The sequence below is a fragment of the Cololabis saira genome, chromosome 18 (genome assembly GCF_033807715.1).
Source record: "Cololabis saira isolate AMF1-May2022 chromosome 18, fColSai1.1, whole genome shotgun sequence".
NCBI lineage: Eukaryota > Metazoa > Chordata > Actinopteri > Beloniformes > Belonidae > Cololabis > Cololabis saira.
Window position 1 is genome coordinate 14,269,849 of NC_084604.1, and position 27,538 is coordinate 14,297,386.

At 38.9% G+C, this 27,538-nt stretch overlaps 1 protein-coding gene across 1 annotated transcript in view; it reads right to left on the reverse strand.

Moving 5' to 3' along the window:
• Nucleotides 1-464: 464 nt before the first annotated feature.
• The window catches only part of msraa (methionine sulfoxide reductase Aa), a 38,883-nt gene continuing 11,809 nt past the window's right edge, over nucleotides 465-27,538 (reverse strand). Inside the window, exons 2-6 of the mRNA XM_061746497.1 lie at nucleotides 22,582-22,650; nucleotides 21,537-21,656; nucleotides 14,886-14,990; nucleotides 12,108-12,214; nucleotides 465-1,269 (exon numbers count right to left, since the gene is read on the reverse strand). Coding sequence (XP_061602481.1) covers nucleotides 1,099-1,269; nucleotides 12,108-12,214; nucleotides 14,886-14,990; nucleotides 21,537-21,656; nucleotides 22,582-22,650 — 572 coding nt within the window. The 3' untranslated portion in view covers nucleotides 465-1,098. The remainder of the gene's footprint in view (nucleotides 1,270-12,107; nucleotides 12,215-14,885; nucleotides 14,991-21,536; nucleotides 21,657-22,581; nucleotides 22,651-27,538) is intronic.

The following is a 27,538-nucleotide window of genomic DNA, read 5'->3' on the forward strand; positions in this document are numbered from 1 at the left end:
AAGTTGAACCATCACAGAGAAGCAGATCATAAACAGTGTGTACTTGAGAGCAGAGCTCTCAATATGCTATGAATCTAAAACAGACTGATGGGACGCCATCGGAACTGGACAAGAATAGAAATGGGGGTTATGAGATAAACAAAGTCACAAAGTCACAATGACCAAATAAATAAAAGCAGAAACTCTGAGGCATTAGTTGAAAAATCTAGAAACTGGCAATGGCTGCTATCAGTGTTGAGGCTCTTTCATTCTCGGAGCGTTACTCTGAGTCAGAGTTTGATTTGACATTGTAAACAGTTTTATAAAAAAATATATATTTATTTATATATTTCTGGGCAGGGTAGTTTCAGGATCAAAACAATGTCTCTGCTACAGACCATAATTTACATAAATCGTTTAATATTTCTCCCCGACTGAGTTTTTTTGCCCGTGACTAAAAGTCTAAAATAAAAAAGACACAATAGTTTTAATTTCAGAATATGTTTATTGCCTTAAAACATCCAACCTTTTAATTAATCATCTTGTAAATCAACTTAATGAATAAAATTTCTATTCACATGTTGTTTCAGCTGTTTTACAGCTGTTTTACAGCTGAAACAACCAGATGTGAGCGAGAGTTGTTCTGCTGACACAAAATGTTTTTAACTTTTGCACTAAATTCACTCGACACACTTTATCTGTAAAAAATGAAACTGTGCTGCATACTGCTTTATTGATAAATGCACAGATTATCAGATGTTATTTGTTTGTAATGACCAGAATGCTGGGAAAATGTATTGTTCTTAAAACATTTCTTTTAATTTAAATAGCGTCTATTACAATACGAGTTGGTGCTTTGCAAAGACCCAGAACATGAAAATGACTATAAGACTTTACAACTGCATTCCATCTGTGCCATTTGAGAAATGTGGCCTAAATTCAAGGTGTATCAGCAAGTCTGTTGGTGCAAAAAGGAATAAAATCTAAACATATGAAAAAAGAAGAAAAAAAAGCTTCTAAATGCTTAAAAGCAAAGTATTTCTGAACTGATAAGAAACCAGTTCATTGCAGCATCCCTAGAGGCACGCTTAAAGTTCATTCCTGGCTCTCACTGGCTATCTAGGTCTTTTTGTTTAACCCGATGGGACATGTGACTCCTGTCCCCCCCAGACCACAGTATCCACCAGGGTTTTTATTCAGATACTGCTGGTGGTAATCCTCGGCGTAGTAGAACGGCTGAGCTTCAGTAATTTCTGTGGTAATTTGGCCAAATCCTTCATCTGTAAGTACCTGAAAGAAAGCAAGAAAGCAAGAAAGCAAGAAAGAAAGAAAATACACATTAATAAATGTAAAATGTGCAATGAGATCACTGTTATCGAATATGGTTACCCACAGTTACCCAAAAATAACCTTCATTATAGTGCATGTTTTGTGATGAAAAATAAGAAATGAAGACATAAACTGGCAGAAATTGTGACAAAATTATTTTCTTAGTTTTGTTTATTATTGCTTTATTTGTTTTGTTTCATCATCCGGGGTTCCTCTGTAGTTTAAATATCCGGCATAGTTTCCACTTGGAGTTTAATTTCTAGATGGTTTGTCATTTTTACAGACATTTGACATCTGAGCATAAATAGTCATTTTCTTTTGTAAATAAAGGTTGAAATACAAATACATTTCAATGCAATCGTAAAACAATACAGTAGAAGTCGCAGCCTTCCCCCCCTGCTGCTGCCAGAAACCAGCCGAGGCATTGAGGCAACTTCGGCCCTGCATCTGAGTTTTCTCTTGCTACCACTGCTTATTGATTAGGGCATCATGTCACACAGCAGTATCGGAGAAACTAGCTCACAGAGCTACAGTGGGCTTCATGGCTGAGACAAGTAAGAGACCGGGGAAAGTATTGATTCCACTAATGAGAGTGACCGAGCAAGAGACCAAACAGAAGTAATCTTGGACGCTGTTTTGAGTTTGAGTTTGAGCTTGTGACAGCTTCCCCCCCATCACAGACACAAACGGAACCACAACCAGTCATGTTGACATTAACGGTCAGTCTAGTGGCAGTTTAGAGTCAACAATCAACCTAATGTGCATGTTTTGGACTGTGGGAAGATGCTGGAGAACCTGAAAACCCACACAGGCATGGGGAGAGCAAGCAAACTCCACATAGAAAGAAACTGTCACAATACAAGTACATCTACAACAACAACGTTAAACTCAAGTAAAGAACACACTACGTGATGAGCCATGTTGTAAAGTCATACTTTATAGGTGCACATGTATACTACGTGTATACTATATTTTTGCCGTATTTTTCCTCACTTCTTCCTGTTCTGGTATCACTCTGCCCACAACACTCCATGTCCACGCACTCCCTCTCATCCACTACATCAGAGGTGCGTTCAGGGCAGCGAGTGTCCATCTGAAGAGCCAAATATTTTACTGACATTGTGAAGGTTTTGTAATAGATACAATATCATAACAGAACAGAGATCTCTGGGAAAAGGTTTGGGCTGAAACACGCAGCAAACACAAATGAACAAGTTTATTCTAAAAAATAAATAAATCCTTAAATCTTGGAATTGAAGTGGAGACAAACATGCACTTGTTTTGGTTTGTGTCTTATTTTAACAGGTCTTGTTGCCGTCATGCATTAAACCAGCTTAACCCAAGAATCATTTCATTTTCACCTGCACTCATTGAGGACTTTTTCTCTAGAGCTCTCAAATACTTCTCAAATACATGTCTAATATGTTGGTGTGACGTGTGTGCAGCTCGAGCAGAAAGCGAACTCACACATCACTGGTGTATCAGTTAGTGATCACACCTTCTCCTCCATGTGACTCCACCAGATGGTGTGAGGATAAATTAAAAACTAAGAGTAACCGTAAACAAGAAGACACAAGCACTAATGAAACTTTCATTTGTCATGAAGGCTGCTTTTATCATAGTTGGTGGAGGATATAAAAGTGCACATTCAATACATGTACAGCCATCTGTCTTCAGTACTCAAAATCCCAGAAGAGGAACTACAAACCAGAGCTCTGAAATGACTCCCCACAAGTCAGTGGTTATTGGTGTGAGCAGCTGTTCGTGCTGTCGTTCCTGTGGGTCAGCCAAGGATCATCTTTCAGGTTCGATACGGTTTATGTGGTCTGTAATCAGTAAATGAAATAAAACTTGGAGTTGTTCCATGTCTATTTTTGTTCAATGCAAAAAAGGCAAAGCATAATTATTCAGAATCTGGGTGTTCATGTGACACGGGGCGGTGGCTGGAAAGCAGTTGCACACTGCAGCTCCCAGCTTGACTATATTCTCAGTGCTTGTGATTATATGGTATTATTCAATGTTTTAATTCAGAAATTGCTTATACAGATATTATTAATCATTTATTGAACAAAAAACTCCTTTAGAGATAAAAGATTTGAACACTGTAATGAATGAGCTACATTTCCACAGAGGGGAGCAAACATGGTAACGGGATGAAATAAGTCCAGATGTTGAGTTTAGGGTGTTTAAGAACAACGACACATTGGTATCGGGTCTACATCAGACATTAAAACTCCTGGTTGTAACACATCCCTGGATCTGCATTTAGTGTCACAGAATAAACTCGATGACCCTTTACATTTAATGGGGAAAAAAACATCTGCCTACAGACACCTGGGGCCTTATGTACTAAGAGTGCGGCGCACAAAAAACGTGCGTACGCCACTTTCAACGCTCACGGTCGGATGTACAAAGAATGACGTGAACGTAGAAAGCTGCGGTCCTTCACTCACACATTAAGGCTGGTGTACGCACTTTTCTGAGGTTCTGTCCGTTGGCGACACTCACTGGTGATGCAGTGAAGTGCAGAATATGAGGGAAACGTAACGTCAACAATAAATTCACGACCACGTGAAGGACACGACAGTCCCCACATCACCAAATAAATTACACAAGAGTGGAGCTGCAACTATCTCACAATCAACCACATGATCTGAACAAACAACTAAAGGAGCTCAACGACTGAACCTGCAAATCCTGATGGAGCTTTGGCTCCGTTAGAGGAACCTGCTGATGGCAGGATCAGGAGCGAGTCTTCAGGCACCAAACCGATCTGCTGGTCCAGGATCCAATGAATGAATAAAGTTTTTTATTGAATGTTTAGGCAACTTTCAGAGTCTGATATGGAGTCGGCTGCAAGTGCTGCAGGACTCCTGACAGTGTTTCCCCGGTGATGGACCGGGATCTAGACCGGTCTCTCCTGCGGATGCAACACTCCGAGTTTAAGCAATCTTGCTCTTTATTTCTCACGTCTGCACCTCGATAATCCCGTTGGCACAAATTGTCTTTATTTCTGCAGTAGAGGAATCAGATCGTGATGCTTCATGTTTTAAATATAAGTTTATATTGTTCACATTGTTATACTTATGAGAGAGGTGATCGCGGACATCAATAAACGTATAGGCTACATGGTCTTAATCCGTCAGTATATAATACGCATGACAATACAGCAGAACGAGGAGCCGTTTTTCATCCACCAATTTAAGTTCTGGTGTCGGTTCTTAAATTTCAAACAAGAAAAGCAGGGTGTATTGATGCACTGACGCTGCTCATAAACATTCAAACCACTGCGGTCAGGCCATCTCCCCTTCGGAGAGGCGCAGTCGCGCTATCTGCGCTTGGAAATCAATTGCCCGTCTACATCGCGTTGTACGGTAAAGCGTGTTGACGGCTTCAAAACGGCTAGTATTATTATTTTCATGTCTTGAAATAGATACATATGTCATTACTTTTTGTAGTTTTACTAAAATCTAACAAAATGATAAAAAAAGCTAAACCAATCGCCCATTCAGAATCCCATTCATTTCTATATAGGCAGATTTTAAATATTCATTAAAAAAACAAATCAAATTGTTTTCAGCAAACTGCAAAGTATTCTTGTTCATCATGTACTCAGTCCTCAGGTACCTCTGACATCATTTTCAAGTTCTTTCACTGCAGCATTTTCTAATGCTAAATTCATATAATACTAATAGTAATTATTTTTTTAAATCTGCTTATATACCTGTGTATTGGGTATGATTTTAGCATGTAATTATTAGAAAATGCTACAGTAAAAGAACTTGAATGATGCCAGAGGTACCTGGGGACATGATACAAGAATACTTTGCAGTTTGCTGAAAACAATTTGATTTTTTTTTTTTTTTAATGAATATTTAAAATCTGCCTATATAGAAATGAATGGGATTCTGAATGGGCGATTGGTTTTGCTTTTTTTTATCATTTTGTTAGACTTTAGTAAAACTACAAAAAGTAATGACATATGTATCTATTTCAAGACATGAAAATAATAATAATAACCGTTTTGAAGCCGTCCACACGCTTTACCGTACAACGCGATGTAGACGGGCAATTGATTTCCAAGCGCAGATAGCGCGACTGCGCCTCTCCGAAGCGGAGATGGCGTGACCGCAGTCACAAACTCGTACGATCATTATAAAACCAAAACTCTTCACGGAACGCAACGCAAAACAAAGACAGCATTACCCATATGCAGCTGAAATCGGAAGAAATGCCCCCAAATAAATGTATTCCAGCTCAGAGCCGATGTTTTTTTTTTTAATATGTTTTGTCTGTTTTTGTACATTTCTTGTTAGGATGAGCGGTTTTTAATGGGTAATTATCTTCATTATCATATTCAAACTATTTGAGGGAAGAGACAGGGCGGAGTGTTGTGCTCCCGCATGTGCGCTCAAATCCACGCTGATTGGGATGTACAGAGAAACCTGCGTGGATTTGGGCGTACGCAGGGTTTTGTACATCGGAATTTTTGCGTTCGTGTAAATTCCACGCACGGTTTCACGTTGAAATCCACGCACTCTTAGTACAAGAGGCCCCTGGTATTAGACGCTCTATGAATAAAACTCAATTGAACCAAATTATTACATTATATCAGTATAAATAAGGAGATAGATATACAACTGACTGATTACATCATATTTAGATACTTGTTCCTATCAAACTATAAAAACTTTATAAAGACTTTTTTTTGTTTTGAATAAATATTTTTGGTTTTTCAAAGTTCAAGATCAAAACTTACCTTTCAGTTTCAGCTTTTCAGATTCAGTATTATTTTTTCAAATACACAAACATTATGGTCAAGATTTAGCGCTTTACTGGAATTATAAAATATATATAAACATGTTAGTCCAAATAAGTATTGTGACTACTGCAACTATCTAACGGAGTGGGGCGTTGAACTACTCCTTGAATTAGACGGAAGTGGACTCAAAAACGGTGTGGGTGCTCTGCGCATGCTATACAATTCTCATCCCAGGCTTTAAACATAGAAGAAGCAGTCCAGAACAAAGATTTGGTTGAAAATACGCGATGAATAGAGCATGTAAGAAAAGAAAAGTGCTATTCAGCTCTTTGATTTAGTGGTCAACATGACACCAATTTGCTGCAAGCTAAACTAATATTCAAATATTTTGCTGTGTGATATAAACGTTCGACTGGAGAAAAAGCCTAAAATAAACAAGCTGAAAAGGGGAATATTGTTACCAGTTGTAATTGTGTCAGACACATTTTTATCAATAAAACAAATCCACCTTGGCCTAGCGTACTGGGACCCTGAACACTTAGACCCACAGCTTATCTGTACATTTCATGCACCAAGTATTCCAATGCATTCGTTTATGCTGGTCCAAATACTGTTAGCACCTTGCTATAAATGCATAATTCACATCTATTAATTTGCATGTTAGAGAAATAGACTGTTCATTTGGAATGCAAATACCGTGACTGCTCCCTTAAAGGAGGAAAATGTGAACAACACTGATAAGCACTGGGGCACAAACGGAAATGAAAAAAAAGGTTAATGCTGCAATGTAGAAGGAAGAATTTTTGACACAAAGAAGATGAAAAGAAAATGTAAGAAAAGCAGTAGTTTAGTGTTTAGAAGAGAGTAAAAGAATTTGATATACTATATATATATATATATATATATATATATATATATATATATATATATATATACATATACATATGTAAGGGATAATGCCCGATGAGGTGTACATTAACATAAATATATGGACGATGCACGGGTGTGAACGGTTTGCCTCCGCAAAGTTATACTACGCTTATACCACGGTCACTTACCAAAAAACATAAATATTAAATCAGTTATTTATGCTTTAATGTGTTTTCAGTTGAAATCATTAGTTTTATAACAAGCCACAGCGGAGCGGCTGAGCGGACTATTTAATCTCTGGTCCGCAGCCGTTGGAACCTGGTCATTTTTCGGGCTGCCACCGCGGGATCCCTAGCTGCCTCTTCCCGTAGTCGTGGGGGCCCTGCCCGCGGGCCCCCTCGGCCGCCGCTGGGGGGGGGGGATATTGGCCTGGGTTCCGGGTTCTTCCTTGTCGGCCTCTGGTCTCGCGGGTGGCGGGGTTGCCCCCCCCCCCCCCCTCCCCCACTATAGATACACTTCAGGTGGAGCTTTGACAGGATTATCACACACACACACACACACACACACACACACACACACACACACACACACACACACACACACACACACACACACACACACACACACACACACACACACACACACACAGCCACTCAGACATACATATACACACGGAACATGCAAACACACACACACACACACACACACACATAACCACACAGTCATATACACACACACACACACACACACACACACACACACACACACACACACACACACACACACACACACACACACACACACACACACACACACACACACACACACACACACACACACACACACACACAGCCACTCAGACATACATATACACACGGAACATGCAAACACACACACACACACACACACACACACACATAACCACACAGTCATATACACACACACACACACACACACACACACACACACACACACACACACACACACACACACACACACACACACACACACACACATAACCACACAGTCATATACACACACACACACACACACACACACACACACACACACACACACACACACACACACACACACACACATTGGCTTGTTCACCTGCATGCTTGCTCTGTAGTTGTTGGGGTTAGTTAATCGTGGTAGCTTAGCTCAGACTGTGATTGGATCTAGAGATTTGGGTCGATTGCTGCTCATGTTTTGGTCGGTTCCGTGTCGGTTTCGTGTTTCGTTTGTGGTTTTTGTTGCAGATTTCCAGTGCTCGACACTACCCATGACATGAATTGCATTAGACTTTGTGAACATCATACAATAAAGAGAAAAAAAACCTGCTTTATTTGATATTCATTCAGTCATTCGCCTTTATTTAGCCAGGCAGGTCATTAAGAACACATTCTTATATGACGGCCTAACCTAGGTGTAGGTTATCACTTATAACCTCCACCTGCCAGCCAATCAGAATCGAGTATTCACACAGACCGTGGTATATATATATATATATATATATATATATATATATATATATATATATATATATATATATATATATATATATATATACACATACACACACATATACATACATACACACACAGATACACACAGTTATCACTATGAGCCATGTTAGATGCCGTGTACACTGTAATGATGGGAAGGAGGGAAGAAAGCAGAGGAAAGCTTGTCCCGTGCAAGCAAACGCCTGCAAGGTAATTTTCAATCAAGACAACAGCGAAGCAAACACGATCAATACCACAACACCAAATTAATCAGGCTTGTTTTTTAGACTCTTATCGCTCTTCATCAGCCAGTCTAACTCAAACTTCATCTCCTTTTCTGCTGATAGCGAAGTGTTTTTACAACCCAACCTACGATTTTCGCGATTCCACAATAAGATGTGGTTGCGAAAAAAATGTGAACTCCGACACATTGTGCAAAGATGAGACTTTTGGGAGTACAAATTGACATTGACATGAATAATTTTAAAATGGCACTGTAAGACAGCATGGCAAGTTAATCTGTGGCGATTAATGTGGTGAGGAGAGACCGAGAGAGAATATAGTTATTCACATTTTATATGCTTTTTGAAGGTGAAATGATCACATTTAAAGTTGTGGAAGCCTTCCACCAAACATTAAATATGGAGGACCCCAGCTAAAACATTTCACACTCATAATCATCGAAGATCTTGCATCAACTGAAAAACCCTCAATGTGAGTATGCAAGTGTGCGCAGCACTTTTGCAACTGAAGCGTTTTTTGTAGAGGACAGATTTAGGACCCAGATGGTTTGGCACAGAGTGCATTTGCTATAGGCCAAGTACTCGCATACTCAAATGCACGTGCATGTACAGACACACTTCCATGCACACACGTGCACACACAGACGGGAGGGGGTGGGTAAACCAATCTAGTGAGAGAAAAATTGGAGGAAACAAATTCTAAAAGACAATTTTAGGGAAGATGTGGTGGTTAAGAGGAGGGACCGTGTCTAGTCATCAACCACATGACATGAAAACTGCTCATCATCACGAGAACCTGCGCTGTACTTTTGTGCCTATGATCTAGTGCAGTATATAAGAATATAAGAATATTCTCTGAACAGAATAAGAAGGAATCAGTTCATCTATTGTCATGGAAGTCACACAAGTATGTGTTATGAATCTTTTTTTTTTGCAAGAGGGGATGTTGGTTATGCCACATGATTTGAGTAAATTTCATAGCCCTGATGTTTGAATTCATCCACACACAAAGAACCACAATGCTGCACCAGCCAAGCATTATTGTGATGTATGAATTGACTCTGTCACCAACAAAGAACAGGTTGGGTTTGGTTTCTAGGCCTCATTACAAGTGTATGAACTGTGTGTGCCTGTGTGTGTGTATGTATGGTGGGGGGGACATAGCATCTAATAAAGTGAAGCATTTATTCTGGTAAATCTGCCTGATATGTGAAAATATTGTCGAGGATATTAAAGATTTATAACTGCAGAAATGTTTGCGCTTTTAACGGCCCGAAATCTTGGTGTCTGGAAATGTAAATGGAGTTTTCTGCAGCTTCTGTCAACACAAAAAGCTGCAGGAGAGGGTTTTAGTACTAATCAAAACTGGAATTTGTTTCTGAAAAGCTGCAGAAGGAAGCCGACACAAACACATCCTTTGGAAAGAAACGGATTCTTTCTGTGGGATTTAAGATTTAAGACTTTCACTTCATTACAGTTTTGTATTAACTCATTAAGTGCTGACACAATCTTCGTATGTCTGTTAATTCATATTTCTAATCTCCTACCTTCTTCATTCATCACTTCTCAGAATATTCACCAAACATGAGTCAATCAATCTCTTCTCAAGTTTATTCATTCATTCATTCTCCAAATTATTATGTTTCCTGTCTTTTGGTCCATTTCTGTCCACAGAATACGTACAAACACAAGGACGGTGCAATGACTCCAAAAATCTTAAAAAAACTGCATTATTGCCTTCGACTGAAAATTAATTCCAGTCCTTCATTTTGAGGATGTCTGGTGAAAGAAAAAAGGTTTTAGGAAGAAAAGGAAGGTCAAACAAAGTGAGGAGCAAGAGGGGGAAAAGGGACTATAATGAAGCTCAAACTACACTAGAAAAGAATACAGTAGAATAGAATAACCTCTTCCTTGCAAGTTTCCATGGCAACAAGCCCTTTGGTGTGATGGCAGTGGAAAGTACTCAGCAGGAGAGGATTCAAGAGAGCCAGCCAGTGAACATCTTTTGTGCCAGTAGACTTCAAAAGCATGTAGACAAAGTAGATTTAATTTCTTGCTGGAAATACCACAACCTTTTTGTCCACCTTCATGCAATCTCAAGACAAAAAAACAGCCCTTTAATATGGTAAAAGAGGGGGTCTGGGGTAGTTTAGCAACATGCTCTATACAGCGTGTTTGTTATGAGATTAGGTCGGTTGTTCATCGTCTATTACCTCCTTTTTATTGATGTTGTTACTCACATGATGAAATGTCTTTTCGTTGCAGAAGAATAAAAGAAATATGCCTTTATTTATTATGACTGCAGAAAAAAGCCCTGCTGTGTAGAGTTCCTAAGAAGCACTGTCTAAGTATGTGTGCATGAGTGGGTGAATGAGAAACACATTGTGAAGGGTTTTGTATAATCTAGACAACTTGTACAAGGTGCGATATGAAAGCAGACCATTTACTAAACTAAGCAAAGCTACAGAATAATCTTGTGAAACTTTGCATTGCTCATTTATCCAGCAAGCATTTTAGGACCATTTCCAAATGAGTTGAAGTCCATTTTTCTCAAGTGAGGGAGATTATTGGTGGAAAACATTTAAAACGGGTGACAATCTTCCCAGGAACGGAGGTCACAGTAACATTTATTAGATAATTAGGAAATGACAACACAAATACACATTTGTAAAGCTTGCCAGGATAAATTCTCTTCTGCCTGAAAAGCTTAGATTTGAGGTGCTTAGGAGGTTTAACAGGTTCTGTTGCTCATGATGGCGCTGGTCGCCCAGGTGTGTGGCGTTCTTTGCTCTTGGGCTGCTTAGAGTAATATAATTGTCCCACGGTCATGTTTTATCATGCTCTCAACCATTTACATAAATGTGATGTCATCATTTTCACGCTTTCTTTCTGATCATAGTATGTGTGTGGTTTGTGCATGCTGTTCATGCAAGTGTCGGAGATGTTTTCCTCACAGGAAGAAGATTCCTAGTTAGACCCCCTGCAGAGAGAGCTGTTCTGGGTGGGATCTGCATGCTTTCTCCATGCTTGCATGGGTTTTTCTCCTGGAGAATTGTTTGTCAGGTTAAATGGTCATTCTAAATTGCCCATAGAAATGAGTTTGAGCTTGTGTGGTTGGCCGTCTACATGTGCCCCTGCAATTGACTGGTGACCTGTCCTGGGTGAACCCCTGCCTTCCCCTTACAGAGGACTGGGTTAGGCTCCAGCAGAACCTTGTGACCCTGAATAACAATAAACAGTTACAGATCATGGATGGATGGATGGATTTGACTAAGTCTTCCACAATCTCACTTCCTCCACCCAGTGGTCACAGCATAAGGGCTGTTCTATATTTCAAATATCAGAAAGCTTTCATGCACAAAAACAGCAGATATTTCAAATAACCTCACCATGACAAACAATAATAGATTAACCTACCTTCTGGTACTGATTTTTGGAGGCCAATGCTTCCTCAAGCTGCTGCTGTGTGTAAGTGTAGATAGCAGAGCGGTATGTTGTCCCAACATCATTCCCCTGACGCATCCCTGTGCACACACAAGCACACACATGAAAATGAAAGCCTCATCGTGACGTTCCAGCTGAAGTGAGACACATTTGTTCCACAGTTTTTTGGCAAAGAGAAACTCACACCATTCTAGAAGCAAGAGCTGACAGCATTTGCAACATGATGACCGGTTTGTAACAGGAGAAATAAAAGCTTTTTGGGCAAATATTATCATTTTATTGTCATCTTGTCACCCTCTCATTGCCATCAAAGCACGGCACTGAAGTGTGCTGCAGCGTGTTATTCCAGGCATCAGCATGCAGACACAGACAGGGATGTTTACACACATGACTTAAATTACATATTTTATCATTTGCACTATGGCAGCCTTTACTGGGCTAACACGTCACACTGTTTACATGGAATTAGCACACAAATGTTCAAATTGATGTGTTAAAATGTTAGCAAACTCATTTTAATGTTATACAATGTTAAATATTGCCACTGAAACAGGCTTAACAAATGTATTCATGCTTTTTATGTAAAACGTAATCACATTAAGTGACACTAAAACTTTTTATATATAAAAGGTTTGATTTCATTTAATGGAATATTTGATTACTTTTTAGGAGCTACAGGTAGGCATTACGCCACAGACAAGTAAGAGACCCAATAAATTAATAATGGAAGAAGCAAGGAAGGGAAAATGAAATAGTGCCTTCAAAAGTCTCCTCAGTGCCGCTTTAATTTTTTTAAATTTTATTTTTCAGAAAAGGTATCCAAACCATGTCCTTTTGAGCCATGTTTGAACAGCCGTGTCAGAATCCCCTGGTTATTAAAGCCATAATCCCATTATTGTAAATGAGACTCACTGTTGAAGCAGGATGGCTGGTAAAACTATTTTTTTCATAGTCTTAGTTTAGTTTCAGATCAAATCGGTCTAATGTCTTTGATGCAAGTGTTCCTACCAAAACAGCGCCATGATCAAGAGCTGGCTCAGTTGTGCTGCGAGTTGCTGGATGATTGAGTGTAGGTCCCAGCCGACTGTCACTTGGAAGCGCCCTGACATAATCTGCTGTGGGTCCCGGCTCCAATGTCCGCAGCAGGACCTCCAATTTAAAATGCCAATTATATGCCATCATCAGAAATGACCGATGCGTTTAGCTGACAGACAATGAACTGCTTAGCTAGGCTTCTTCCTCGTCTGTACAATTAAACAGCACCACAAAGGGAATTCCCCTTTCGGTATATTAATTACAATATGACTGGCAATGCTCTGTTAGGCCTTTATTTACAGCTCAAAAGTCACTCTAGTGCTAAGTGCTAAATAGCAAAAGTGATGGCGGCTAGGTATCGGTTAAACCCACCCCTGATATACATGGATGTGTTGCTTTAAACGTTTTACCATTTGAACCAGTTTACATTATAACATGGGGGTCAGTGGAGAGTGGCTCTCTTTTGCAGTCAGCCTCTTGTGGTCAGTCAGAACTGCAACCTTTCACACATCCACGTTGGACTCACCCCAGAGAGACCAGTTATTGTCCCCTGTTTCTGGGTTGTCTGGTCAACTGACTGAAACAGCCGTGTTTCAAGACTTAGTGTTCAGACAAACAAGCCTTCTGTTTAGCTCTTTCAATTTAATCACAAATACAAGTGGAAATGATAAAAGGAACAGAAAAAAATATCCGCCAAAATGAAAATTGTAAGAGAGGTGGGCGGTGAAGTGTTTGTGTCATTTGCTAGTGCCTACTGAGACGGTGAGTATTGTACAGAACTTTTTATCATCAGCAGTTCAAGGAAAGCATATTGTTTTGAGCTGCGTGGGTGTTCACATTAGTAAAAGACGGTTTCAGTGTGGTTAGAGCAAAGAGCAAAGCTGGTTATACTTTGTTCATGTTTGAGCTTTTGATTATTACGGCTCCCAGATCTGAGCTGCCTATAGCAGTTTCATATATGCCGTGCAAATTAGTGAGGGTCAGTCAAGCTGGACAAATAATGGTGTAATGTCTCTGACATATCTCCCTTTGTAGACTCAGCAGTCAAATACTTCTTTTTTATGTTAACATAAGTTTTATTTTTATAGGTGTGAGTTTCTATTTCTTTACTCCTCCAGTGGCTTTTAGATAAGGTGTGGGTGTAACGGCTTGCTATTTAAACAATTACCAGACATGAGCTCTTAAGAGAAGTCTAGTGAATATCTAGCATCTGCTAGTCTTTAATTACTGTAGCGGCATTTGCTCTTTTATCTTCAGGAAAACTGTAAAGACCTGTGTATTCACATTAAAAAGTGTTGGCTAACAAAAGTTGTACATTTTTGAAATGGTAATTGGGCATCTTGAGGCCTACAAGTCTCACCAGTTATAGTTCCCTTTAAGAACTGCATTTTCAAATGAATTGTTTTTAATAACATACAAAAGTTCAAGCATGTGTCTGGATTTACGATCTCTACAATATGACAAAAGTACACCGCAGTCTCTCAATTTTCTAAGGTTTCACATATTAAACATGATATTAATTATTTAAAAAATCTGCTCCTTACATAGGAATAAAATTGGATAACTATAATCTGAGACGTAAAAAACGAAAGAAAGAAAGAAACAGCTGACACTTGACAAGATTATTTAGCGTAAGATATGCCAAAATGGTAAAGGAATTTGGGAGGAACTACTTACACCTGCTAGTTTAACTCACTGTGGAGGAGGTCGGCATACCTTGAGTTGGATTGTGACTCTCCCAGAAGACTTTGAGTAGACCGGCGAAGCTGATCCGCTCCGGATGGAAGACCACTCGGACCACCTCAGTGTGTCCCGTTCTGCCTGCACAATTCAAAACAAGTCAACGAAAGAGACAAACTCAACTGATGTGAATAAAGTCACTCATATCAACTTATTGACCTCAATTCACAAGTTAGAAATGTTTTTTATTCGTTGATGCCTGTAATCTTACAGTGTTTCTGACAGCTGTATTTCTAGATTATGGGATGAGAATGACGGGATGGGAACATGAGACCCAAAGCAGACAACGTTCACCTTCCAAACTTTGGTTTATTGTCACATATAATATCTGTGACAATAAACAAAGGTTTGGATATATATCTAAGCTCTAAAAGTAATACAGTATATTGCTTCACCCCAAGAGAGCTGCTGATGTGGAGCAAAATTGTCATAATTTAAATTGCAGTACATATTTCAACACTTTACAACTGGGAAATATGACTTCTAATTGGTGTTCTTTCTTTTTCACCAGTTGGAAGCTGGAAATTCAAATTTCCCTTTTGTTAAACTATAAACATGGCAAGTCAAGTAATTTTCCATCAATATGGTGTGTGGAGGCGAGCTTGATTTGTGCCCTCATGAGAGATATGTTCTCATAAAGTATAAGATATTTCTACTTTTTAATTCTACTTTTTTCTACTGCTTTTCTACTTTTGAGTAGTAGATCTGTAAGACACATCTCAAAACAGGCAGCCCTCACAGAAGCTGGATGGATGGAGCTGCAATGAAAGGCTCACTCCATCCCTGACTGGCTCCTATACGCTTCACAATTTCTGCAGCTGTATAAGATAGTTACACAATGGGAAGGGAATGAAACTAAACAGCTGTGTAGCCTTAAGAAAATCCCTGATGGGTGAGGCTTCAATCTGCTAGGAAGCATAAAGGCCGGACTCTGCAGCAATGGAAGGTCATGTGATCTGATGAGTCCAGATTTACGCAGAGTTCCAGAGCGATGGATGCATCAGGGCAAGAGAGGTGGATAAAGGGAGGCACCCATCATGTCTCGTGCCAACCATACATCTGATCTGGGGTTGCTGCAGTGGCTCAGGTTTAGGTTCAACAACATTATGCAAGAATGATGTCGGCTGAATATACTTGTTGGGCCACAGTCCTATGTGGTTGTGACTATGTGATTATGTGAATTTCAACTTTGAGACGAAATCTCGTCTGCCATTTTGAGTCACGTGAAGTCAAGTGAAGAAAATCTGAAGTTTCTGTTTACTGTTAGTTGTTTTTGTGTAGTTTAGCCATCATAATTTATCTTAAGTTTTGTTTTATCATCTTTTAACACTTGTATAAATAAATTCTGATTAATTTGAATGAGAGAAGTTCTTTGTGTTTATTTTATACATATTTATCACAACTGCTGGTTGCAAAGGTCTGTGCAGGACTCTTCTTCCTTCACTATTATTCTGAGGAATAACTTACCTTGAGACTGATTTTGCTGCTAGTTATCATTTTCCTGATTACATCAGGTGGTGCCCCGTTTTGATTAATTCATTTTGATAATTCAATTTGATAAATAATCTACTTTATTAATTATTAATGATTGTCGAAGGACAATCATTAATAACTCTTTGATAACTGAACCAGCACCCCGTCTGTGGCACGACATACTGAATTACATCCTTCCAGTTTTTAATAATGCATTGAACAGTTCTTAACCCAATTTTAGTCGTTTCAGCAATCTCCTAAGATGTTTTCTTTCTTGATGAATGCACATAGTTTGACCCTTCTGAAACACATGAACATCTTTTGCACAACCACAGGATGAGTCATCCACCATGGTTGTTTAGGAAATGAAAAGCTATTCGTTGCCAGATGAAACATAAAAATCCATGCAATAATTATCCACAGGCATGCTCTTACCTATTCATTTAATAACTATTTTACTTGTACCAATCGCAAATATCTTTTTTGATATTCTTACTGCTTTGAAAAAAATGTGTCAGTGAATTAGTTCTTGAATACTAATTAGGTTCAGCCTACTGAATAAATGTAGGTTTTGATTTACCAGGGAATTCTGGGAGGGGGGGTTGGCATTTCTAGGTGAAATATTAGGTCAATGCTGTTTAAATGGGAAAGAAATGGCAAAAGCAGTTGTGAGAATGCTCACTTTTACTGAAAAAGGGTGTGGACTGCTGCTGCCTGCTGGGCCTTGTTTGCTGCACGTTTGATTGATTTCACATGACCTGTCAATGTGTCCTTCTGAGCCCATTCCAGTGATGACAGCAGGCCTTGCTGCATCACTCCCATCAACATAGAAAGGTTCTGCAAACTGTTCTTAACGGTAATCTGGTGGCAATTATATTTTCCAGCTCTTTGGCTTCTCTGCAGTTCCTCATCTGCACATATTCATGCACAGAATACACAGGATTTGCAGAAAGCGTGCGTAAAGCTGGACTGCTTATAGATGCTTCTTGTTACAGACGGACTGGAGCTGCCGGTAGCAATGACAGCTCATTTCAAGCGAGACACAGACAGGAAAGGTTATGAAAACATGTGAAAAGACTTATTTTTTTTATTAACTTTCCTTGATTCAATGTGCTATTCCGTCATCAAAGACTCCATGTGGCCCTGGATGTATCCTGAAACGTAACCTCTAGAATAAGCAGACACAACAAACTAAGATAATTTCTTAAATGCTTTCACAACAATATCTTGGGGCTTGGAAGTTTATTCTTCAAAATATATGCAGTAGTTTAAAAAGGGTAAATTAATTTGGCTTTCTTGTTCCAGAGCATCTGTATCATTTTATAAGCAATTATCATTAAATTATGTCAGATCCACACTCACCTCAAAGTTGATGTGACCAACTTTATTTTCGACTTTGGAAAAACCACTGACTCAAAGTCCACATAATCCAGACATTTTGGCTATATCTAATGGATTTCATTGGCATTTAAGGACTACTTTGTTTATAGTTAAAATATCATTCTTACAGCAGTTTTAGAAAAACTGAAGGTTACAAAAAAAAACAACAGTTTGCCAGGACCATTTCACTTCTTCTAGTTACTTCATAAATGACAAGTTTTTTTTTGTTTTTTTTAAAGAATCACGGATTTCTTTTATAGGCATTCTTAGATTAAAAGCCTGAATAACACCAGTTGTCCTTGAAAAGCCTTTCCTGATCCAAAACCATTTTTAAACCAAAAACATCAGGCAAAAACACCAGCTGGAACTGGTAATGAGCGTTGCCCATTATGTCACTCCTCATCTCCCTCACATCTTTCATCCCAACTCCACTTCTATGTCTCTCTCTGTCTTATTACTTTTTTAATATCACAAGTTATGGATTCCTACAGCTCATACTGGGGGAGCAGAGACAAAGCAACGGTTGACATTAAATTAACGTCTCAAGCCAATCTCTCAGGAATGAGATGATCTTGGATATGACGAGAAATACATCAAAGAATGCAGAAAATAAAGCTGCAGTTCTCCATCTAACGTGTATTTAGCTGTAAAACGATCTTATTCTCTGACATCAACTCAGGATGAAAAATCCAGACCATTTTTGATGCTTCACTGTACAAATATACAGAAAAGTACAGATATTTATCCAAGTCTGAAATTAATTTAGCAAAGTTTAATTTTTAAACAATAATCCGTTAGTTTTTTTTCTATTTTATTAGTATAAATTAATTTTATTAGCCATTTGATGGCTCAGAAAAAGCTGTAAACGCAGCCAGACATAGCATGACCCTTTGTTAAGGAGCTGCACATTTACAGATCAAGCAGACTGAACATTTGTAATCATTCAGACATGTTCTCCTGAGCAAACTGAGGGCCTGATTTACTAAAGGTTTGCGTGCGTAAAAACGTGTGCAAACTTGACATCACGCGCAAACCAATGTGCAAGCTGATTTACTAACAGCGTGCAAAGAGGACTGCGCCTCTCAAATGAGCAAAATAGCACACGCTGTTCATTTAGTACCTTTGCCCTGATGAATAATCAATATGGGGCGTACGCGGCAGAAAGCACTAAATACTGGGAGGGGAAAATGCAAATATGTTAATTTACCACACGCAATGAGATTTACCAAGCCTGAAAGTTTTTGCGGGGATTGTGATTGCGTCTGTATTTAATACGTCGAAAGGAAGGTGCTAATCTGCCCAGCATTACACACCGATGCTTGTTGGTGCCTGATTTGAGGACTGGGGTGGGGATGGCTCAACTTGTGCTGAGGATTCTCCACATGCAAAAGGAGAAATATTTTATTTGAATGTTAAATCGAGTATTATTCAGCAAAAGGTTGCCACAGGAGACACATTCATTTTTTTATTTGTGATAATAAATAAATCACGTGTTTTCATGGAGAAAAAAGTGTTTCTTATTGTGCGCCTATACTTGTTCTGCAGTCTTCATACCCCGGTGTTGTGCCGTATTCAGCACCCCTGCCGTGAAAAGCCCCCCCTCGTCTGACAAAAATGATATTCTCATTCCGTGTCACGTTCTGTTTAGCGTCCAGTTTTGTGTTAATGATTCATGTTTAAATGCGCTCATGGATTCCACAATAGTCATACTTTCCCACAATCACAGTCACAGATAACAAAAATCGGGTAAATGGTTATTGATGTCATTAATTAATAGCCTGCTTACTGTGTTGTCTTCCATAATATTTGTAAATATATATAATATAAACTCCTAAGTATGTGTTTGTGTGAGTGTGTATATATAAATATATTGAAGTGTCAGTGTGTTGTTTTTTTTCTTGGTCTACTTATCATTGAATATACGAGGGGGTGCTTTTCACGGCAGGGGTGCTGAATACGGCACAACAATTTGCCTCTTCCACTAATATCTCTAACTCCAACTCGTCAAATTTCATTTTGCGCTCGCAAACCGTAAGACACGCAACACCTCATTTAAATACTGAGGTTTGCACCTGTTATCAATTGCGCACGCAATCTTAGTTGATCACCCGCAAAACACACAACAACAGCACGCGCAAACTTTTTCAGTGCACACGCAATTTAGTATTCTTTATTTAGGATCTTAGTATATCTGGCCCTATGTGTATAGACCAATCTCCTCTCAGCCTTGTTTGTTGTATCAGTAGTAAAACTGCTGAAGATCAAAAAGCATATCACTTGCTTATACATTTTTAGCGAAATGTTTAAAAGCAAATCTTTACTTTTCCACCATTTAGTTGGAGGAGAATATAGACGGTGTGCTATTTTAATCTTACTCAGCTCCAGGAAAACAAACTAAATGGTTCCAGAATATGATGGAACAGTGGTGCCAGGAAAAGGAAAAACTAAATATTATACATTTCTGTTTTTATTTTTAATTATGTCAGTGTTGGTCCTCCATACACATCTGCTAACTTCACAACAATCCTTGAAAAGCAACAAAAGCATGGAGGGGCAGATGGATTAAATGACCATTCATGATCATAATTGGATTTAAAATATGGATTTGTAATTACTGGAAAATTAGTATGACTTCTTTCAATTATAAAATAATTAGTTTATTGTGTAGCATAATAGGAATAGTTACTGCAGCACCTTTGCACCAGACAGCTGATTAGTGTCACAACAAACAAAACTTTGAATGTCCGTGCTGCAAAACGTGTTTTGTGCTGTTTACACACCCACTCAGTGTGACTTCCTGATCTATAAGATATGCTGTAAATCCACAATAGTGTTCGCTCAAACTGCTACTAAAGTTATGAGACTTGTGTTCTTTTAGATGCCATAAATGAACTCCTCTGTGACCCCTCCTTCTTAGCAGCTGTTAGTTTAGCTCTCCATCAGAATTCCTCCACGGTTCTTTAAACTGAAAGAGTTGTGACCACCATGAGATAATAAAGTACTCCACAGAATCTTTTTTGAGCTTAACTGGATATTTCCTAAGTCCACAGTGCTTCCTTATTATTACAGCATATAATAAGGAAGCACTGTGAACCTAGGGGTTTTTTCTCTAAGGGCGCTGTTCTTGAAAACGAAGGCATCTACACATAGACCCTTTATGAACTGCACAACTTGTTTGACTAATATGAGTGATTTCAAAGCATTACAGTGAAATTTCAGCTACAGAAACATAGTAGTGTAAAAAAAGAGCCTGGAGAAAAAAAAAAACACAAGCTTTTCAGTTTTGATGGAAATGGTATTTGGAGGTGTTATTCTCATATGATCAGGTAAAGAAAAAAAATAGCAGTTGGCAGACAATTGCTTTTAATATAACATTTATACTTCTCCGCATGAAAGGGGAACTTCTATAAATATATCAGCAGTTTTATGACACAAAAACAGTTTATATTTTTATCTTGGGGCAATTACGATTCACTCTGTAATTGCAACCTGCAAGAATCCCTGGGTGGTCTGGACATGCATCACAAATACACACAATACTAAATCCTGCTCACTATGGTCAGGCATCAATACCAGCCGTATCCAGGGCCTATTATAATAGGGCCTGGGGGAAATGATAGGCTTTTTTTCCTTGTTTTCCATGATTTATTAAGTGTGAGTAGTCAACACACTGCTTTGTGTGTGTGTGTGTGTGTGTGTGTGTGTGTGTGTGTGTGTGTGTGTGTGTGTGTGTGTGTGTGTGTGTGTGTGTGTGTGTGTGTGTGTGTGTGTTACCTGTGCAAACTCCCTCGTACGTGGGGTTAGGTGTGAACCCTCCAGAATATCCCACTTGGGTGGAATAAACTCCTTTCTGTTTCCAAAACTTCCTTTCGGCTCCCCAGAAGCAGCCCATGCCTGCATGAAAACAAGTCACATACAAGCGTGTTGAAGTACCTGGCTGCACGATGCAAACCATTTACAGCTGAGACAACTAATACTGTTTAAGACAACAACAAACAAATATTGAGATGTGGTCGGCCGTGACAAAATATCGACATGTAGAACAGAGTGGATACTGTAGATGCACAAAACTGTAATCACGCAACATGGCACGGTCAGGTTGAAAGTAGGATCAAAGAAGTCTTGCACATAAATAAATGATGGATTACATATTTAATAAATTTCTGAATTTAGATATTTATGTATTTGTTGTATTTATTATTTATTTAAAATCCCTTTCTGCATTCATGCTGGATGAAATATTTTGCTTGTTACCACCATCAGTAGATACTGTGACTGTTTTAGCAGTTTCCAACCACTGGAAAAATTGCGTAGTTAGTTTACAACATTCTGGGAAATCTTGATTTCAAATCACCCTGAAGGACAAGATAATGACAAAAGTGCAAGTATTTCTATAATTTAAGAGAGCATAATATGTCTGCACAGGTTCCTAGGAATTATACTTGCTACAGTAAACTGGCTGAGTAGGTCTCAGTATAAAGGTAGCGCCAGTCTCCCATGTTAGACTAATGTTCCTTCCTGCCAGTTCCGTTGAAATAAGTACAATGACGAGAAACTGTCATGAATACATGCGGTCTGCACTGCACTGGCGTTGAGTTCTTCATGTAATGAGAGAACGCTTACGATGCAGAAACACCAGCATCCCGGTATGTGTTGCATGCTATTTAAATAATGTAACTTGTAATCAGGGAAATAAATCATGTGTCATGATGAGGGTTTATTATCGCTATCCTCTCAAAACTCACCGCAAAATAAACTTTAATTTATCCCAGCAGTTGTGAAGCTGCTTTAGTTTCCTTGGGTGTATGTTGACACTTACCAAACATGACCATCTCAGTACCATCTGGAAAAGGTGGAACAGTCGTGTTTCCATTCACGTCATGTTTGGCTGCATGAAAAAAACAAAACGTGACAAAAAGAGTTGAGTTATTGGACCTAAAGATACATACGATTCTGCATAAATTGGCTGCAGACTATTTCGTAACTTTACAAACTCTACATAAAGGCCGGTCTAGATTTTTAACAGCAGAACTTATTTCCAGGTAAGTTAATGCATTAATGAATCCTACTCATTATACTGATTTAGGCTTCACGTGACAATAAAAGCTTATATGCACGTCTTTTTAAAATGGGCAATAAAATGTTGCTTTTTAAATAAATATATTTAATTTCAACTGACTTCAGAAACAATTGTACAGTATATTTAAACATACAGCACTTTTCAACAAAGCACACAAAAAACAGACAATACAGTATGAAATTCACAGTGTGGGCGCGCGCACACACACACACACACACACACACACACACACACACACACACACACACACACACACACACACACACACACACACACACACACACACACACACACACACACACACACACACACACACACACACATCCTTCCATGGCAGCTGCATTCCAATCAGCGCAGAGCCAGAGGTGCACGAGGACTTATTTGAGGCCATGCAGCCACCTGGCTGAGTGGAGCAGCACCGCGCTGCAGGCCAAGTGTGGGTGCAGATGGCTTGCTGGATGATGCTGTGGGGGAGGGAGGTAGATTGAAATAAATGGGAAAGAGAATGAAAATGAAGCCCACATCTGGACCCACCTCCACCCCCCATGTTTCCACGTCTTCACACTCGTACAGCCAGCATCTTCAGGCTGGTGCATATTTTTCATGAGGAGCTTCATGCCAACAAATAAAGAAGCCAAATAGATACTGCAAACCACCACAAATACAAATACACACATGTGTGCATACACATACACACAGTGAAGATCAGCTTCAGTTTTATATTCTGTTTCTCTCAACATGCAAACACACAGGAGGAAAGTATCTTATGAATCTGAGTCAGTGGGTTGTCCTCCTTTGTCTGATTACATGAGCAGCCGTTCATCGTGAGTCAATGCAGCAAAAATATTCTAGCGTCTTTCCTCTGCAAATAGAGGGTTTTATCTGTCTCTTGTCTTAAAGAGGTCTTAGGAAAGAACTGAATGAGGCTTCTCATCTTTTAGTGTATTCGCACTTTAAACTGAGCAATTCCTGCTTTTTGTACCGTTTGACTGTGAAAACATTGCTGCTCGTCTGAGTTGAATGTTGCTGTACGTTCAGAGCATCGCAATGAAGAAGTATAGCAGGATTTGTTGTAAGCTACTAAAAAGAAAAAGAAAATTAATTTCATTTAATCTGGATAATTAATTTTTGTTTTATATACAGATTTTAAGGCTTGTATTTCCTCTGTTCTCCTTCTCCCCCTCCTTCTCTTCCTCTCACATCATCCTACTGTATGTGTTAGTAATGGCTGCCTTCAGGGACCAGCGATGGCCTGTTCATTCCTGGCTACACACGCACGCACACGTGCACTGCAAGACAAACAATTCAAATTTAAATGTCAGTGGGTAAGAAATATGTCAAGACAGAATACTAATGAATGTCCTCACTGTGTGTGTGTGTGTGTGTGTGTGCGTGCGTGCAAGAGAAATATAAAGAGCAAAAAGGCAGAACATATTCAGAACACATGTGTGTTGTTTTGTGTGTTGTTTACCTTATTTAGACACATAAACAGCTGTTCTAACACATCTGTTAAGCCACTAAAAACTGCAAACACACACTTCCCCTTAATTGCTCTTGTTAAATAAGTGGCAACACTAATTTAATGACAGATTATCAAGAGAAATGGTAAAATGGTTATTTGCCTTGATTTTGACCCTTTTCCTTCCCCCCCTCCTCCTCTTCCTCTCACAGCATCCATCATTATCATTTTCACTAAAAAGACATAAGATTTATCTCTAGGAAAAAGATTGACTGTTGTGTTTAATAAGTCCGACTGGCCTTTTCTGAGAAGCTGCCCATTTTTGGGGGGAAAAATACAATTGTTACTAAAAACGCAGTCATGTTCAAAAACATTAGAATGATGATGAAGCCCACACATTTACGAGGCTGCTCACAGATAGGAGCCTCTACGTAACTTCTCCAGACTTTGCCATCGCTTCCTTATCAGTCTATGTTCCAATATTGAGCACAGAAGAAATGTTGTTATTTTAATGTAAACATTCAAAAAAAATATTTTTTTTAAACTATCCATCCCTTTGTCGGAGGTTCATCTCTTCCAACGTGGACCCTGTGCCAGAGGCCTGGGAACCGGAGGATCCTGCAGTGTTTTTGCTGTTCCTTGGATTGCGTTCTTCTGGACTGAGATCTCTGACGTTGTCCCAGGGATTAGTTCCAGCTACTCTCCAGGTTAGAGTCACAGCTCCCAGTGTCACAACTACCACTGGGACCACCGTTGTCTTCTCCTCACATGTTTTCTATCTCTTCCGTTAGCCATTGGTATTGCTCCAACTTCTCATGTTCCCTCTACTCCTACTCCTACTACAATTAACTACAAATACTACTACTAGTACTACTACTATTAACTACCACTACTACTACTATTAACTACTACTACTACTACTATTAACTACTACTACTACTACTATTAACTACTACTACTATTAACTACTACTACTACTACTATTAACTACTACTACTACTACTATTAACTACTACTACTACTACTATTAACTACAACTACTACTACTATTAACTACAACAACTACTACTACTACTACTACTACTATTAACTACAACTACTACTACTACTACTACTATTAACTACAACAACTACTACTACTACTACTACTACTACTACAAATAACTACAACTACTACTACTACTACTACTACTACTACTACAAATAACTACAACTACTACTACTACTACTACTACTACTACAACTACAACTACTACTACTACTACTACTATTAACTACAACAACTACTACTACTACTACTACTACTACTACAAATAACTACAACTACTACTACTACTACTACTACTACTACTACTAACTACAACTACTAGTACCACTACTATTAACTACCACCACTACTACTACTACTACTAACTACAACAACTACCACTACTACTATTAACTACTACTACTACTATTAACTACTACTACTACAATTAACTACAACTACTACTACTATTAACTACCACTACTACTACTATTAACTACCACTACTACTACTATTAACTACAACAACTACTACCACTACTACTATTAACTACCACTATGTGGCAGGGTGGAGGAGCTGCAGCCACTCAGGCTGATTAGGGCACAGGTGGGCCCAATCAGCCTCTCCACCCTGCCGGAGCTGGACAGCAGCAAAGGGGTCGGAGGAGCTGCTGGTATGCTGCTGAGGAGCTGGGTGCTGCACGTGTGTTCTGTGTGTTGGGTGTTTGGCGAATAAAAGGGTCTGCACAAAACTCCGTGTCTCTCCATCCTGTCGGTCGGGCCCCCGTGGCATTCACACTGCTACACACTACTACTACTACTACAATTAACTACAACTACTACTACTACTATTATTAACTACAACTACTACTACTACTATTATTAACTACAACTACTACTACTACTACTACAATTAACTACAACTACTACTACTACTATTATTAACTACAACTACTACTACTACTACTATTATTAACTACCACTACTACTACTACTACCATTAACTACAGCTACTACTACTACTACTACTACCACTACAACTACTAGTACTACTACTATTAACTACAGATACTACTACTTTCACCGGAGTGCTTTGCCAAACAGACCAGGTAAACACATGACTTAAAACAAGATTGCTACTAAAAGAGGTATTGATTATCTATGGCTTAATTGAAGACAAAGAAAGGTAAGTATTAGAGATTTTTCAGTTTTATGGTTTTGATTTCATCGGCCTCTTTATCAAGAGATTAACTAAAGGACCCATGAAAGCTGTTAAACTCTTCATAAAGACACTGATAAGACACCCAATGTTAAAAATCATTATCACATTCACCTATGGATATCACATATTTTAAGTAACATCATTAGTTTTTATTTTCACCCTCTAACCACCACGTAATAAATCATGTATGTCTGAACTCCAAACATTGAGTGTATATTGAGTACAAGATGATTTAAAAATAAAATGTCTCTGGTTCATACAGTCTGCAATCAAATTACATTTGAGAATTGCTGCATTTTTTATTTTTATTTTCCACATTGACCCAGGTTTGTCTTATTTGAGTTTGTACTTTGCTTTGAACATTTTTAGAAACAGAGAAAAAAAGATGTACAGGAAGAGAAAGAAATGCAATCATTTTATCACAGCATAACAGTCCTCTAAATCCCACTGGATCGTCATGGTGCTGGAGATTCCCATCCCCAATGGGATCCTATAGCGTAAGAAAATCTGAAATGTTGAACTGCACAATGACATCCTCAGTGGAACCAGTAGAAAATCAACTCTGTGGAGTGCAGAAAACATGGATTGGCCTTAATGAAAGGACAACCCTTTTTTACCTGCTTCCCATTCATGTCCTTGTGTCCAAGTAACTTGATGTCTGTTGCAAAGACTCAGGAAGACCTCCATGAGTTCATTCTATTTGCAAGTTCTTTCTGATGAGGTGTTGTCTATGTCTTACTTTAGGTAGATACGTCCTAAAACAACAATTTACAAGAGTAATATCTGCACAGATCAACGATATGAGGGATACCAGGCTATAAGCAAACACAAATAACCTCTCAAACATAAGAATTTTCATCAATATTCCACACGGCTTACAGACGTACAGTACTGCATGTCATTTTCCTTTTATGCAGCGCTGCTGGAGTGCCTGCTCCTCTGATGCTTGACTTCCCTCACTGGGAATGATAACAATGCCCACTGATGAT